Genomic DNA, 16,189 nt, shown 5'->3' with positions numbered 1-16,189 from the left:
TCATTTTACTTCTATAGTTTTAAATAAAAAGATTTACTTGTGTTTGTGCATACTCCTATGTCAACACCTCTCTAGCACAGGTTGATAATTATTTTAGAGCAAAAAACAATGGTCCAAACACATTAAGAAAACAAAAAAAAAAAAACCCAGACCACTTAGTTCTGCCAAAATAGCACCTAGAAAAATAGCACTTCAGCAAAGTTTCTCCTGCTATTCTTATGTGATGCAGGCAACAACTTCAGATATATGGGCAGAAACATAAAGAGAAAGGAGAAGAAAAACGTTTTTCTCTTCTTGAAAAAAGATCTTCTAAGTTAGTGTATTTTTAATGCATTTTACAACCTCAGAGTTCAATGACTGCCAGACTAGGTACCTAGTAGACTTTGCAAGAGTAAAATAAGATGGAAAAAGATTTGGAAGTGGCCGGCCAGTGAATCCTGAACTTCTTCCAAGTGATTATATTTTCGAAGGGAGGGTGGGGAAAGGCACAGGAGGCACACATTTCAATTTGGCTTGAAAATGATGAAAATTAATTTAAAAAATTGGCAACAGCTACTAAAACAAAATCCAACTTCCTATTTTTTTGAACAGAGCTCAACAACATAGGATATTGACAACAATAAGTAAACAAAAAACACACTGACCACGGTTTATCATAATCAGAAGCTACAAATAATTGGTTGACAGTTATACAGACTGAATTTTAAGGACTAACTAAGTAAATAAAGTAGAATCTAAGAATCCATTTTCAATTAAAAATCTGCTTGATCAAACTTCTTCCTAAAACTTCACCTATATTCAAGCTAACTTCATTTCTGTGGAACTGAAATATTTGAATATTCTAATTTTCAGTTGATTGCAAAAGTATTAAAAGAACTCCTACACACCAAGTAACACCAAAAATGGAAAGTCAACTAGTATATTTGTAAAAGCTAATTCAGATTTCACTTTGATACATGTAAACCATGAATCATAAATTTCAAAAAACAGTAGTTGTGGTCAAGTTTATATTCCTGTTACCATATCTTTTAAAGATAGCGATAAATCTATTATAACTGTAAACATAAGTCCCTAAGAAAGTACACGTAGGAACAGACATTCAATATCATGATGCACCTGACATCCCCTGAGGCTCAGACCTCTTGTGGCAAGTGTAGTGTAACTACCTTGAATTGCAATTGTGAGTAGGACTCTGGGGACATGACTTAGGGGAATGAAGTTTCCCACACCACTGAGCTACTTTAACAGCAATCGTGATTGTGATGAAATATACTTAACAGATTATACATTTAGAAAGTCATTAGAACATCTCGTTCCTGGACACTAGTGTAGAAAGGTCTCCCAAAGATAAAACTGTGTAGGCCTGGTTTAATTTTCTCAGCTAGAGCCATTATTATGTTAAGATCGCCCTCTGCTGTTAAATCAAGGTCTATCTTCAGGTTCCGAAGAGATTTAAAAGGCTTTTTCCCCTTCTGCCTACAAATAATAAAGAAGAAAAAAACCCCAAACATTATAAGAAATATTGAAAGAGAACAAAAAATCTGTAATGTACAAAGGCTTTTCTCCCATAGGGAGTTTTACTCACGTATCGTCTTCTATATATTTTATTAGTGTCAAGGCTTTTCTGTGAAGGACTAGCAGAAACTGTGCAAGAAAAGTACTCCTGAGAGATAAACCAGGTTTCAAATGAAAGACCTGCGGGAAAATAGAGCATCTTAAGACACAGTTTTCTCCCATTCTGTGTACACAGCATGCTTCTAGGACAGTGCTGACAGTTTCTGGCAGGTAATACACAATAAAGCCCTTTCAACACTGATACCCCCTAAGACAAAGAAGTATGGTAGCAACACAGGGTCTAAAAAAAATTGGACAGTTTTGAAGTTTATTTTATCTTTAAAAGCATATACAAATTTTTCATTCTATGTAAAAATATATCTATGTTTATTAAGAATAATCACTATCTAAGTTATTTCATGTTGTTCTTTAACTTTTTCTAACCAAACTTTTTTTTTTTTTTTTTCTTCTGTGGTACAGGGGATTGAGTTAGGGGCATTCTACCTCAGAGTTATATCCCCAGCCCTATTTTATTTTTATTTGGAAACAGGGTATTGCTGAATTGCAGAATTAGGAACGCTAAGTACTAAGACTCAGGGGATGTCAGGTGCATCATGATATTGAATGTCTGTTCCTAAATGTACAACGCTAAGTTGCTGAGGCTGGTCATTAACCTCCCAAGTACTGGGATTATAGGGGTGCACCCCAGCACCTGGCTTCTAACCAAATCTTAATATGAAAGTGAAGCTTACAGAAGCTGGGCCATGCTTAGACTATAGCTTTGAGATATTCATATATCTATACTCTTGGAAGTGAGGGGGATGTGTGGGTGGTAGGAGGGATTTTATTTCAGTTTGAACATTTGGAACATGGAATTAGATGACCACCAATTATCCTTGAATTTTGCAATGTATCACAGACTGCACGGACCTGGATCCAAAATTTCTAGTCAACATAAAGATCTTATTATTTCAAAGCTACATCTATGATATAATTTTCTGGCCCAATCTCCGAAGTGATATTATGACAAAGCTTTGTCACATTAAGAAATAAATCTCATTTAATTTATTGTTTTCTTCAAATGTATAATTAAGTAGATGTTTTTAAAAAGAATGAGACAGTCGGGCATGGTGGCACATGCTTGTAACCCCAGTACTACAAGGCTAAGGCTGAGACAAAAGATCGTGGGTTCGCAGCCAGCCTCAGCTATATAGTGAGGCCTTCTGCAACTTAGTGAGAGAGCCTGTTTCAAAATAAAAAGTAAAAAAATAGGGCTAGGGATATAGCTCGGAGGTAGAATGCCCCTGGTTCAATCCCCAGTACCGCAAAAAAAAAAAAAAAAAAAAAAAGAGAGAGAGGGGGGGGGCAGACAATGAAGATGCCAACATTTAAACAGAAGTACACTAAGTTTTAAAAATAGTTTTGGAGCCCGGTGTGGTGGCACATGCTTGTAATCCCAGCATTTGGGAGGGTGAGACAGGAGGATTGTGGTTTGTTGACAGCCTTAGCTACTTAGTGAGGCCCTTTGAAACTCAGAGAGACCCTGTTTCAAAATAAAGAATAAAAAATAAGGCTGGGGGTGTAGCTCAGAGGTAGAATGCCCTATCCATCTCCTGTATCACACACACATAGAAAGTTTGCTCAGTTAATGCAAATAAATATCCCCCTCTCCTCTACAAAACATCTTTGTGTTAGAGGGTAGTACTAGAAATTAAAATATTATTTGAAGTAAGACATGCAAGATCTTTAATTGTTAATGTACAGACTACTCTCCATTAATAATTCAAAATAAAAATCATTTAGAGACTTTGAAAAGGACATAGGCACTATACACAAAAAATAAGGACTTAATTTTATGATGTTTGAGATAGATGGTACAGGCACTGTAGAACATATTTCAAAAGAAGACATAGTATATTATTCACTGTGACAATGTCTGGTTCCACATTTACCTGATCCAGGAAGGTTTTCACTAGAGTGTCTCTGTGTAAGACATCTTGGAAAACATTTCTATGAAGAAAAAAATAAGGCTGAATGTTAAAATGACTACTTATAACTACTTTACACAACCCCTTCCTATAAATGGGATATTATATATAAACATATTTGTAATAATATGTCTACATTTGTGGATAGAAAATATATATTCAGGGACTAGAGGTATAGTTCAGTGATAGAATGTGTGCTCAGTATACCTGAGGCCCTGGGTTCAATTCCCAGAGCCAAAACAACATCTACCCCCCTCCCCCCAAAAAAACAACAAAAAAACCTGTATCCCAAATCAAATATAACAATAAAAATATACACACACATTCATTTTTAACTCAAGGGTATATTTGTATATTACTGTTATATGTGAGAATAAAATATAATTATTTTCTCTGAATAGTATAAGCTATTCCCAGGAAGAGTATGTATAAAATCTACCAGTCTATTTTAGAGCGCGCGCGCACGCGCGCACTTTATCTCTCTCTCTCTCTCTCTCTCTCTCTCTCTCTCTCTCTCTCTCTCTCTCTCTCTCTCTCTCTCTCTCTCTCTCTCTCTCTCTCTCTCTCTCTCTCTTTTTTTAGTGGTACTGGGGATTAAACCCAAGGATAGTCTACTCCTGAGCTACACTCCCAGCCAGATTCTATTTTTTATTTTTGAAACAGGGTCTCACTAACTTTGAACCAACCTTGGGATGAACCCTACTTGGTGATGGTGTATGATTTTCTTGATGTGGTTTTAGATGTATGTTGCTAGATTTTGTTTGGCAGTTTTGTGAGTCAATTCAAGAGGGATCAAAGACTTGGAAATCATATCAGAGACCTTGCAGCTCCTTGAAGAGGGCACAGGTCCAACACTTCAACACAGAGACTCAGGTAAAAACTTTCCTGACAAGACCCCAAAGCACAAGAAATTAAAAGGAGGATCAATACGTGAGACTGCATTACACTGTGGAGCTTCTGTACAGCAAACTATAAAGAACCTCAACAGAGAGCCTACAGAGAACCTACAGAATGGGAGAAAATTTTGCCAACTACTCCTCTGATAGAGGACTAACATCTAGAATATAAAGAGAACTCAAGAAACTCACTAATAAGAAAACAAATAATGCAATAAAAAATGGGCAAGTGAACTAAATGGACACTTTACTAAAAAAGAAATTCAAATGGTCAATAAATGTATGAAAAAACGTTCAACATCTTTAGCAATTAGAGAGATGTAAATCAAAACTACCCTGAAATTTCACCTAACTCCAATTAGAATGGCAATCATTAAAAACACAAACAACAACAAATGCTGGTGAGGATGTGAAGAAGTAGAAACTACAACACTGTTGGTGGACTGCAAATTAGTGTAACCACTCTGAAAGAGTATGAAGGATTCTCAGAAGAATGAACATTAACCTACCATACGATCCACTTCTGGGTATCTACCCAAAAGAATGAAAACCAAACTAACAGACTAATGTATGTATATATCTATGTTCATAGCTGCACAATTCACAATTGCCAAACTATGGAGCCAGCCAAGATATTCATCAATAGATGAATAGATTACAAAACTATGGGATATGTAGACAATGGAATTTTACTCAGCCATAAAGAAGAACAAAATTACATCATTTTTGAGGAAATAGATGAAACTGAAGGACATTATAAGTGAGGTTAGTCAGGCACAAAAAGTAAAATTTGGATGCTCTCCCTAAATATGTGGAAGCTAGGGAGAAAAAGGGTCATAAGAGGAACTCTAGACAAAGAAGGAGAAAACACAGATGAGCAAATAAGGCGACCTGAAGATGATGGAAGGGGGAAGAGGGAAATTCCCCATGTACATGTTGTATGTTCACTAACATAGTAAAGTCAATCACTTTGCCAAACCCAAGAAGGAGGGAAGGGGGAGGTAATAGGGTGGGAAATGGGGAAGGGCTAAACGATGTGTGCATGTATGCATCTACCATCTTGTACCTCATTAAGATATATGACAACAAAGCATCAATAAAAAGTTTCCAAGTGCCCAAACCAAAAAAAAAAAAAAAAAGAAAAACTACTAAGCATTTTTGGAAAGAAGAAAATGCTTAAAGGCACAGATTAATTTTGAGAATATCTGTACCTGTACCAAAATTACTAATATGCAAAAACTCAAGTGATGTGGAATTCTTACTTGTCCAATCTGTTTTTCAAAGTAGTCAACAAGAAAACTGGGAAGTGGGGAAAGATGGTTCCTAATTAAGTCATCTTTCTGCCCTAGAGATCTATGACTATGGGGATCCTCTGGACATGACGCTCCTTTTCTGTGCTTTTAATAGATAGCTTATACTAGTGCTCCACATACTGCCTTAGTACAAAATTTTTCTTAGAAACACAAGACAGGGCTGCTAGATCCAATTTTACTGTTGGTTTACATTTGAACCTGGATTATTATAGTGATTTTTTTAGTGCATTCTACATGCTAGCAATCTATTCTAAGCTGTGTGTGTGTGTGTTTACATGTATTACTAGGGACTGAACTCAGGAGTATTTTACCTCCAAGCTACACCCCTAGTCCTTTTTAATTTTTGTTTTGGAAACAGTCTCACTAGGTTGCTGAGAATCTTGGTAAATTGCTGAGGCTATGTGATTCTCCTGTTTCAGCCTCCCAAGTACTAGGATTATAGGCATGTACCACCACATTCAGCTCCAAAGCACTTTTAATTGATTCAAAAGAACTATAATAGCATACTAGAGTTCTTTTCCTGACTTCAAAACATCATTTAAGTGTTTTCTTGAAGTTTTATGATTATAAATTTATCAATTTGTTTTTCCTAATTGTCTACTACCAACATTTAATTATTACTAGTTTTCTTTTTTAGTTTACTAATCACACTTTCTGGTAGGAAATAAGTAACAATTACACATGAAGTAAAAAAGTGCTCTCTTAATATACTTAAACAGTTCTGCTATATTATATTTATATATAAGAAAAATAATTAGTTAATAAGCCTGTTTAGACTGTTACACACTACAATATAAGCACTGCAGGGACTGGATGCTGTAACTGACCATTAACCTCAGCCTTTAGTATATGGCCTTATTTAATATTTGTTAAATGAATATGTGAACACTAAAGTATTTCGAGTTAATTTTAACCTACTTTAGGGAAAACACAATTGTATTAAAAAATGAACATTAAAGAAAAAAGGCTGAATGATTCTTCAAGCATCTTTAGGCTAGTGGCATTTCTTTCCCTTTAAATACAATATGCTTTTTTTGATTTACTCATGAAAGATAGCTCCATATTGCTGTCTGACAGAATGAGAAGGTAGAGCATTACGTACAAATCAGGAGTGAAGCTCTCATCTGTGTAGATGATCATGTCCTGAGCCATGTCTTCTTCTGAAGTGGCTCTCCAGTATGCTATCAGCTCTGACCTCATGTATCTACGCTGATTATAAATGTGTTCGTGGCAGGGTGGCATCTGCTTGACAGTATTGACATCCACATCAATGTGCGTGGTGGGATATGGCGCATACATGACTTGCCGGAAGGGCAGTACAAAGCTTCCTGTTGAATCCTGGCAAAATGCAAGCAAAGCTTACTGTCTTACAGGCAAAGTGATATTAAGTCAATTTTAAATTAAAAACACTGGCTTTAATTTTATTCTAAAAAACTTATGATTGTGTGCCACATCTTAGTGACACTCAATGTTCATGAAGCACTGGTTTTAATAGCAAAGGATTGGAAACAGCCTAAAAAGAGATGAAATTAAATAAATAAAAAGGAATTTATTATTTAGGCAAAACGAGTTATTAAAATTTGTATTGATACCAAATGAGGTTTACAATATGCTATGAAAAAGCAGGTTAGAACATACAAAGTATTGTCCAAGGAGAGAGGGAAGAAGAAACCATATACAGAAGAAAAAAACTGGAAAGATATATGGCAAATATTAATAACAGTTATTTATTGGATTATGAAATTACAATGAGCTTTTTTCTTGATAATTCTATTTTTGTGGTACTGGGGATTCAACTCAGGGACATTCTACCTCCAAGCTATACTCCTAACCCTTTTTATTTTTTGTGTTTCAAAAAATAAAAAAAAGGGGTCTCACTAGGTTGCTGGAATTACGGGTATGCATTACCATGTTTAGCTATGTATTTTTATAAGTAAAACATTATTCTTTATAGGTGTAGTCAATTTGGTAGCCAGTTACCATGTAACAAAGAACTGCTGTATATAAGGTACTGTCTTGTATGCTAAGTTCTATCAGGTAGAAGCTATTTATATTTTTCATTCTTATAATACTGTGCTATCATCTTTGTATGTCAAGGTATTTTCTGGAAAGGTATGTAATTTTGATTTGTATTAAGAACTCTTAAGTAAAAACTTTTCACTAAGTTGTAATTTTAATTTTCTAGTACGTATCTGATATAGAACTCTTTCAGGACTAAAATTAAATAATTCAATGAGACAATGAAGAGGAAATCAATGCAGTAACTCTTTATTATACTTTTGGTAGGAAGAAGTACAAATTTTCAAATTTCTAAAATTGGAAAAGTGAAAGTTTATTTGCATCAATTTCATTTTTAATTATATTTTGTTTTTCATGGACACATAGTAGCTGTGTGTATTTATGGGGTTTAGAGCAACATTTCAATACATGTACACAATGCATAAATGATTTGATCAGGGTGGCATATTTATCACCTCAATTAAGTCATTATTTCCTTTCATTGGAAACATTCAAAATCTTCTACCTATTGAGATATTCAATTGATTCTTGTCAGTTGTAGTTATTCTATTGTGCTACAGAATATAAGAAGTTACTCCTATCCAATTGTATTCATTAACCATTTATTTTTCAATCCCATTTACCCCACACCCTGACAAAGCTACTCTCAATTCCTATGAAATCAACTTTTTAGCTTTCATATATAAGTGAGAACACACAGTTTTTATCTATGACTTATTTCACTTAACATTGTCCTCCATATTGCAGCAAATGACATAGTTTCATTCTTTTTTGTAGCTAAATAATATCCCATTGTGTACACACACCATTTTATTCCTTATCTAGATACCTGTCATTGGACATTTAGACTGATTTCCTATCTTGGCTACTGTAAATAATGTGTAATAAACACATGAATACAGATGTTTCTTTTACGTGCTAATTTTGAGTATATACCCAGTAGCGGATTGCTGGCTCATATGGCAGTTCTATTTCTAGTTTTCTGAGGAAGTGCCAAAATGTTTTCCATAATGGCATGCACATTTACATTACTGCCATGTATGAGGTCTTTTTTCTCTGTATCTTCAACAGCATTTATTTTTTGTTTTTTTGATAATACCCAATCTAACTGGGGTAGGATGATATCTCATGGTTCTGATTCTGATGTTGAGTATTATTTTATTTTTTGGACATGTACATACTTTTTGTGGAGAAATGTCTATTCAAGTCTTTTTAAAAATAATTTTTTTGCTATTGATTTCCTTATATATCCTGTATTTTAATTTCTCAACTGATGCATACATAATTTGCATATATTTTCTCTCATTCTGTATGTTGTCTTTTAATTTTCTTGACTATTTCCTTTGCTGTGCAAAATCTTTTTAGTTTGGTGTAATTTCATTATCATTTTTGGTGAACTCTGCATATGTAAAAGATAGTAGCTTGGTTCCATTCATCTGTATATGGATATCCTACTTTCCCAGCACCATTCACTGAAGAGACTCTTCTTTCTCCAATGTATACTCTTGGTACCTTTGGCAAAACTTAGTTGGCTGTAAACATGAAGATTTATTTCTGGGTTCTCTATTCTGTCCCATTCGTCTATATATCTGTGTGTATGCTAGTATACTGTTTTGGTTATTACTGCTTTGAAGTATAAAGTTAGATAATATGCAACCATCTCTCTCTTTTGGCTCTATATAAATTTCAAAATTGTTTTCTTCAGTCTTTGTGAAGAATATCATTGGTATTTTGAGAGAAACTGCATTGAGTCTATAGACTGCTTTGGGTAGTATGAATATTTTAATATGTATTTTTTAATTCCACGAACACTAGATGTCTTTCCATTATTTTGAAGACATCTTCAACTTCTCTCTCATCAGTGTTTTGTAATTTTCATTGTACAGAACATTCACCTCCTCGGTTATTCATTCATATGTAAATGCTTGTTTTGGTAGTTATTGTGAATTGGACTGCTTTCTTGATTTCCTTCTTAGCAATTTTGTTATTAGTGTATAGAGTACTATTTTTGTATGCTGCTATTTTTATCCTGCAACTTTACCAAATTTGTCAGTTCTAAGTTTTTGTGTGTGTATGGACACACACACACACACACACACACACACACACACACCTTGACTTTATCCTTTCTTATCTTTTTCTCTTGTCTTCTTGCTGTAGCTAATACTTCCAATACTATATTGAATGAGACTGATAAAAGTAAATATCCTTGTTCGTGTAGATAAAATGATTTCAGCTTTTCCCTATTCTTCCGTATGATACTGGTTGTGGGTATGTCATATATTGTATTTGTTGTACTGAGGAATGTTCCTTTTATATCTAATTTTTAAAAAGTATTTGTAAAATTTTTTAATATTTTTCTTTCATTTTGCTATGCTTATAGTCTCAGGAAACTATGAGAGTATCACATGATTATTAGGAAAGCCATTTTTTCATGTCTTTGATTACTATTACAACTGAGACACCAATAGCAGAGTAATAAAGTAAATAATTTTTTTCTCTTTTTTTAATCAGGGATTGAACCTGGTAGTATTCTACCTTGAATGCCTCCAACTCTTTTTTACTATCTTTAATTTTGAAACAAGGTCTTGCTAAATTGAGACTAGCCTTCAATCTGTGATCTTCCTGTCTCAGCCTTCAAGTACTAGGATTACATAGTGGTACTAGTACCACTATCCCCATATTTATCCCTTAATTACTGCAAATAATTGTCAATTTATCTGTTTTACTCCTTGAAAAGTAAACTCAGTTAAATGAATATAAATTTTTTCCTAATATGTATCAGAAACATTTAGTTTTGTGTGTATGTAAAAATTATTCAAATCCTATATGCTTTTTAAAGATGCTTTAAAATGCTTTGAATAAATGAATTTGGTACATTAATACAAAATGGCAGCACAAAAATTCAAGTCTGTTTGGTAAGAAGAAATGTTTAGAGGTGTAACCTGATCCAAGCATGTATTAAAAAGAAAAAAAATCCCAAGGCTAGACATACAACTACAGGAAACTACTTGGGAAATCATAGATATTCTGATGATACTAAGTTAAGAAAGTCAGTCCCTGGGCATATAAACACAATACGCATTAAATGTAAGTAAGTATTTTTACAAAGAGTCTCAAAAATCATTTTCAAGAACTGTTTTTACTTGTAGTAAATAAAAAGTATACCTTTAGCAAGCCTTGTACAAAGAGTCCTGACTCATATTTAAATGATGACTCCGCTTCACATAATCTGGAGCATTTTCTCTCTGCTGGAGTCAGAAAAAGGCATAATGTCTTCACTATCTATAAAATAAAAGATTTTAGTATTAAGACATTAAGTAAAAAGACCAATGACTTAGTTGTGAAGAAATTTAAATGAAAAGTTTAAATTGTTATTCTCAACAAAATACATTCTGAGTATTAAGTATTCCTTAGCCAAACAAACGGTTCATGGCCCATAACACATTGCTTAAAAAAAGGGGTTCTGTGGCCATGTAAGTTCAGAAAACTCTGGGTAAATTAATTGTATGGTATCTCACAACCAATAACATTTGGATACATACTACAACTCTGCATTTGAATGAAATTCTGTGCAGCCTTTCTCAAACTTTTATCACCATGGAACCCTTAGTTCAGTAGAAATAATGAGACAATATAACTGATTATATCTCTACCCAAGCAAGCAAACAGTTCTGGAAAAGAAAACAAAATGCATTTAAAATGGGCTGAATAGACTTCCGGGAAGATGGCGACCGAGAAAAGCGGGGCTTAAGAGCCCCGCTAACAACAAATCTCCATTACCACAAAATCAGCGCCTTTCATAGCCAGAAAACACCATCACCAGTGAAACAAAAAATCACCAGGCTCCAGAGAGAAAGCGGACTGAGAACAGAGCCACAGAGGAGATACACCGGCCTCGCGCCCGAGGACGCGGCAGACGCGGCAGCAGCGCCATACTGCCGGCGGCAGCGGCGAATTCACCAGATGGCCACAGCAAGCCGAGGTGAGCCACTGCGGAACAGCTAGGCGAGATTTCTCCGCGCAGAGAGCATCTACAGCTCCCAGTGGCCGAGCTCAGCACACGCTGCAGGGATTCAGAGTAGAAATCAAAATCAAGAAGAAAAACGCCAGCCCCACAGCCGAGGGCGTAGCAGCGGCGCCATATTGCTACTGGCGGCAGCAGCAGCGAATTCAGCGAGGCCAGTACAGCTACATCTGTGTACTCAAGAACAGTGAGTCAAATTGCGGGCCACAGAGGAGAAATCCCTGGGACTTGACCCAGTGGGGGAGGGGCGGTGGCCGAGATATCACACCATAGGAGAACGTGCAACCTGGTACCCCCCACAGTCTAAAGCAGCCTCTATCGACTCTCTGGGTCGGAGACTCTGTGATAAAACCCAGTAAAGGAGTAGTGGGGTCTGAGATACTACTGACTCGAGATCCAGAACACCTTAAGGGAAGTCATAGTGACCCAAGGGAAGAACCCAGAGAAGGCACAAACATCTGAAATCATGGGAAAGAGGAATAATACTGGAGCAATTAATGCCCACAACCCCACAACATCAGAACCCGATAAAACTGAAAATCAGAGATTTCTAGAAGATCAAATCAGGAAAATAACTGTAGAAATAATAGAGGTGCTTCGAAAAGAACTCAGAGAGAGCCAAAAAGAGATAAAGGATGCAATTAATGAAGTAAAGGCCTCAATTCAAAGCACAAACAACCGATTAGAACACATGGAGAACAGAATCTCGCTCTTAGAAGATGAGCAATCCAAAAATGAACGCATAGTTTCTAATCTAGAAAAAAATATCCGACAGCAGGAATCTGATATTGAAGAAATATGGGCCCATTTTAAGAGAGCTAACCTAAGAATTATTGGAATAGAGGAGGGAAAAGAAAGTGAAACCAAAGGGATCAACAATCTCTTCAAGGAAGTAATAGCAGAAAATTTTCCAAACATAGAGCAAGAGGTTGATACAAAGGTCCAGGAAACTTATAGAACTCCCTTTAGACAGGATCAGAGAAGAGGATCCCCACGCCACATAATTGTCAAAATGACCAATGTGGAAGCCAAGCAGAGAATCTTAAAGGCAACAAAAGCAAAGGGCCAAGTGACATTCAGAGGCAAACCAATTAGAATCACTCCAGACTTCCCAAACCAAGTTATGAGAGCCAGAAGGGCTTGGAGTAACATATTCCCAATTCTGAAAGAAAACAACTTCCAGCCAAAAATTTCCTACCCAGCAAAACTTTCTATCAAAGTAGATGGAGAAATAAGAAGCTTCCATGACAAACAGAAACTGAAGGAATTTATGTCTTCAAAACCAGCACTAGAGAAAATACTCAAAGAGATTAACTACAAAGAAGAAATAGGTAACACACTCCAGAACTAGAGAAACAAGATTTTCCATCCAACAGACAACTAAGATTGGTTATCTGTGGAGATTCATTATTTATGTTAGTCTTTTACCTATCTCTAAAAAGGTATTGTTTGCCTTTATTGTTGTTAATTTTTAGGATTTCTAGTTGGAATATTAATATACCTTCAGATATAGCATTTGGAAATATTTTATCCCATTCTATTAGTAACTGTTAACTCTGTTTACATTGTCTTTGGATATACAATTTTTTTATTTTTATTTTTTAGGGAGTTTGTATACTCTTCTGTTGCCTGTGCCATTGAAATCATAACCAAGAAATCACTGCCAATTTCAGTGTTGTGAGGTTTAATGACCCAGATTTTCTCCTAAAAGTTTATAGTCTTAAGATTTATATTTAGGTCTATTATCTATTTTGAGTTAATATTTGTATATGGGATTAGGTAAGGGTCCAATTTTATTCTTTTCCATGTAATTATTATTTTTTAACAATATTTAGTTAAAAGATTATTATTTCCACCACCAAATGTTTGTGGAAACCTTGTCAAAAATAACTTGACAATATAGGGAAGAATTTAGCTCTAGGCTTTTATTTAACTCCAATGGTTTATATATCTGCCTTTAGAATAGTACTACACTGTTTCAATTATTGTAGCTTTATATGGTTTGAAATTAGAAAATATATATCTTCTAGCTTTGTTCTTTTTCAAGATCGTTTTGGGTACCTAGAGTCCATATTCCATATTAGGATAGATTTTTTTCTGGAAAATAAATATATAAATATATGATAGTTTCACCTAAAAAAAATAGAAAAAAATATTCTCTGGTAAGAAAGAAAGCAAAAAGAAATATTGAAATGTTATCTTTAAGTCATCAAAAGCTTGGTATCAGACAAATGAAACTGTTATGTGAGATTATCATTTTTAATTTTAGATAAATTGCCATAATACTAGATGTCAACTACTAAGCCAAGCAAGGGAGGGAGGGATAGGGAGAGAATGGGGTTGGGATTGGGTGGGGGCTGACTGGGAAAAGTGTGCATGTATGTCTACAAAAGTATGTATCCTATTATGATGTATGAATACAGTGCACCAATAAAAAAATGTAAAAAAAAAAAAAAGTAAAAAAAAAAAAATAAAATGGGCTGAATAACAGCTTCTGTTGTAATAGTTCTACATGTAAATCCCATTATAATGGCTTTCAAGGTATAGCCAAATTCTTCAACATAAAGATAGTTACATCTATCAAATTTGATTTAAAATAATCAAGTCACTGATAGGGTTTATAAATCTGATTCTAACAGGATTTGATCTAAAGCTCTATTAAATAAAAGGCCTTTATAACTATATTAGAATTCAGATGACATCTAGTTATCTTCCCTCAAATTAAGAAGATAAAAGGCAAAGTACTCAATCTACAGAGGATGAAGAATGAGAAAAATGTTTAACAAACATAGCCCTAACCATGGAGTCTTTCTTTTCCATTCAAAAAGCACACTGAGAAGTCCCTCTGTGGAACTTTAAGGCTTTGGAGGTCACAAATGAAAAGCTAGCTTTATGGAAAACAGAAATAATAAGATCAACTAGTCAGCTGTAATATAATGAGAGAGGTATACTAATATCATACAAGTGGTTGAGCAAAAAATTTTGGCAAGTTGAGGCTCACATAAGCCGGGCATTGCCGCGCACACATGTAATCCCAGCATTCAGGAGGCTGAGACAGAAGGATTGAGGTTCGTGGACAGCTTCAGGTACTTAGTGAGGCCCTCTGCAACTTAGTGAGACCCTGTTTCAAAGTAAAGAATAAAAAATAGGGCAGGGGGTGTAGCTCAGAGATCGAATGCCCCTGGGTTCCATCTCCAGGCCCGTAAAAAAAAAAAAAAAAAAAATACGCTCATAAAAGTACACAGGGCAAGATAAGTTAAAGAAAAAATAATGAATGTTTTTGTAAAAGAAATAAGCATGGCAAACATATTCTCTGTATAAGTTTTTAATTAGATTTTCTTAAGCTAATAAAAAATATGGACTTTTCTCTGGATTCTAATTAGTGGTCAGTGAAGAAAACTGCAAAAGCCCTTAGTTTATTGCCTCATCCTTGGAAATATAACTTCATTAATTCCTAATTAACTCATGTTGCAGTGAAGAAAGTAGTCAAAACATTACTGAATAAAGCATAACTTCCAATGACCAATGAGAAGCAACTGCTCCCTAGAAGGGATAGATATGGGGGAAGACCAAGATAATTAAATCAAGACAAATGTTCAAATAACATTTCTTTAGGACTAGTACTAAAAGTACATGGCTGCCTTTATATTTATTAAGCATAAAACTGAAAAAGAAAAACATTTTATACTTTTTAAAAAATTTTTTGTGGTGCTGGGGATTGAACTCAAGGGTTTTCTACCTCCGGGCTACACTCCCAGACCTATTTTCTATTTTATTTGGAAACAGGCTCTCACTAAGTTACTGAGAGCCTCATTAAGTAGCTGAGGCTGGCTTCGAACCTGTGCAATCCTTCTGTCTCAGCCTCCCAAGTACTGGGATTAAAAGCATGTGCCACCACGCCGGCTTAAAATAAAAACATTTTAAATTTTATGATTTTAAAATATTTTTTAAAACTATTTATACACAACTGAGACTAGTACTTATAGGTTATTAAAATGAAACTGCTAACTGAATTACTATTCAGTTATTTCACACTTGTTTTTGCACAGGGTGTCCACGGTAACTTGGTAAGAGATTTTCTCCTTTACTATTAGACTATTTCAATTGCAACCTAAGATTCAAATAATAATAATTCATGATATGTTATCAGTATTAATATGTCAGATAATATTCTGGATTATAAAATGAAGTACCTTATTTACTTTCTCAGCACTGCTACCTACTACAATAGAGCAGCCACAGGTTTGCAAGTGTGAGCTGATGGCACTGTAGATAAAAGAAAATAAGATTAAAAACAGGCTATAAAACAATTTCACAAACTTAAAAGCTTTAAATAACTCAAAAAAGCTACATATGATAAACACCGAAACTATAAGTATATTGCTCTCTCTT

At 34.8% G+C, this 16,189-nt stretch overlaps 1 protein-coding gene across 1 annotated transcript in view; it reads right to left on the bottom strand.

The window, feature by feature from the left end:
* Positions 1-1,289: 1,289 nt before the first annotated feature.
* Positions 1,290-16,189, bottom strand: part of C9orf72 (C9orf72-SMCR8 complex subunit) — a gene marked incomplete at its 3' end in the record, with an annotated part of 29,783 nt that continues 14,883 nt past the window's right edge. Inside the window, exons 6-11 of the mRNA XM_080709436.1 lie at positions 15,991-16,063; positions 10,939-11,055; positions 6,854-7,089; positions 3,507-3,564; positions 1,586-1,695; positions 1,290-1,476 (exon numbers count right to left, since the gene is read on the bottom strand). Coding sequence (XP_080565562.1) covers positions 1,290-1,476; positions 1,586-1,695; positions 3,507-3,564; positions 6,854-7,089; positions 10,939-11,055; positions 15,991-16,063 — 781 coding nt within the window. The remainder of the gene's footprint in view (positions 1,477-1,585; positions 1,696-3,506; positions 3,565-6,853; positions 7,090-10,938; positions 11,056-15,990; positions 16,064-16,189) is intronic.

The sequence above is a fragment of the Muscardinus avellanarius genome, assembly GCF_963383645.1.
Source record: "Muscardinus avellanarius genome assembly, chromosome: 13".
NCBI classification, from domain to species: Eukaryota; Metazoa; Chordata; class Mammalia; order Rodentia; family Gliridae; genus Muscardinus; species Muscardinus avellanarius.
This window is presented reverse-complemented; position numbering and strand designations above follow the sequence as displayed.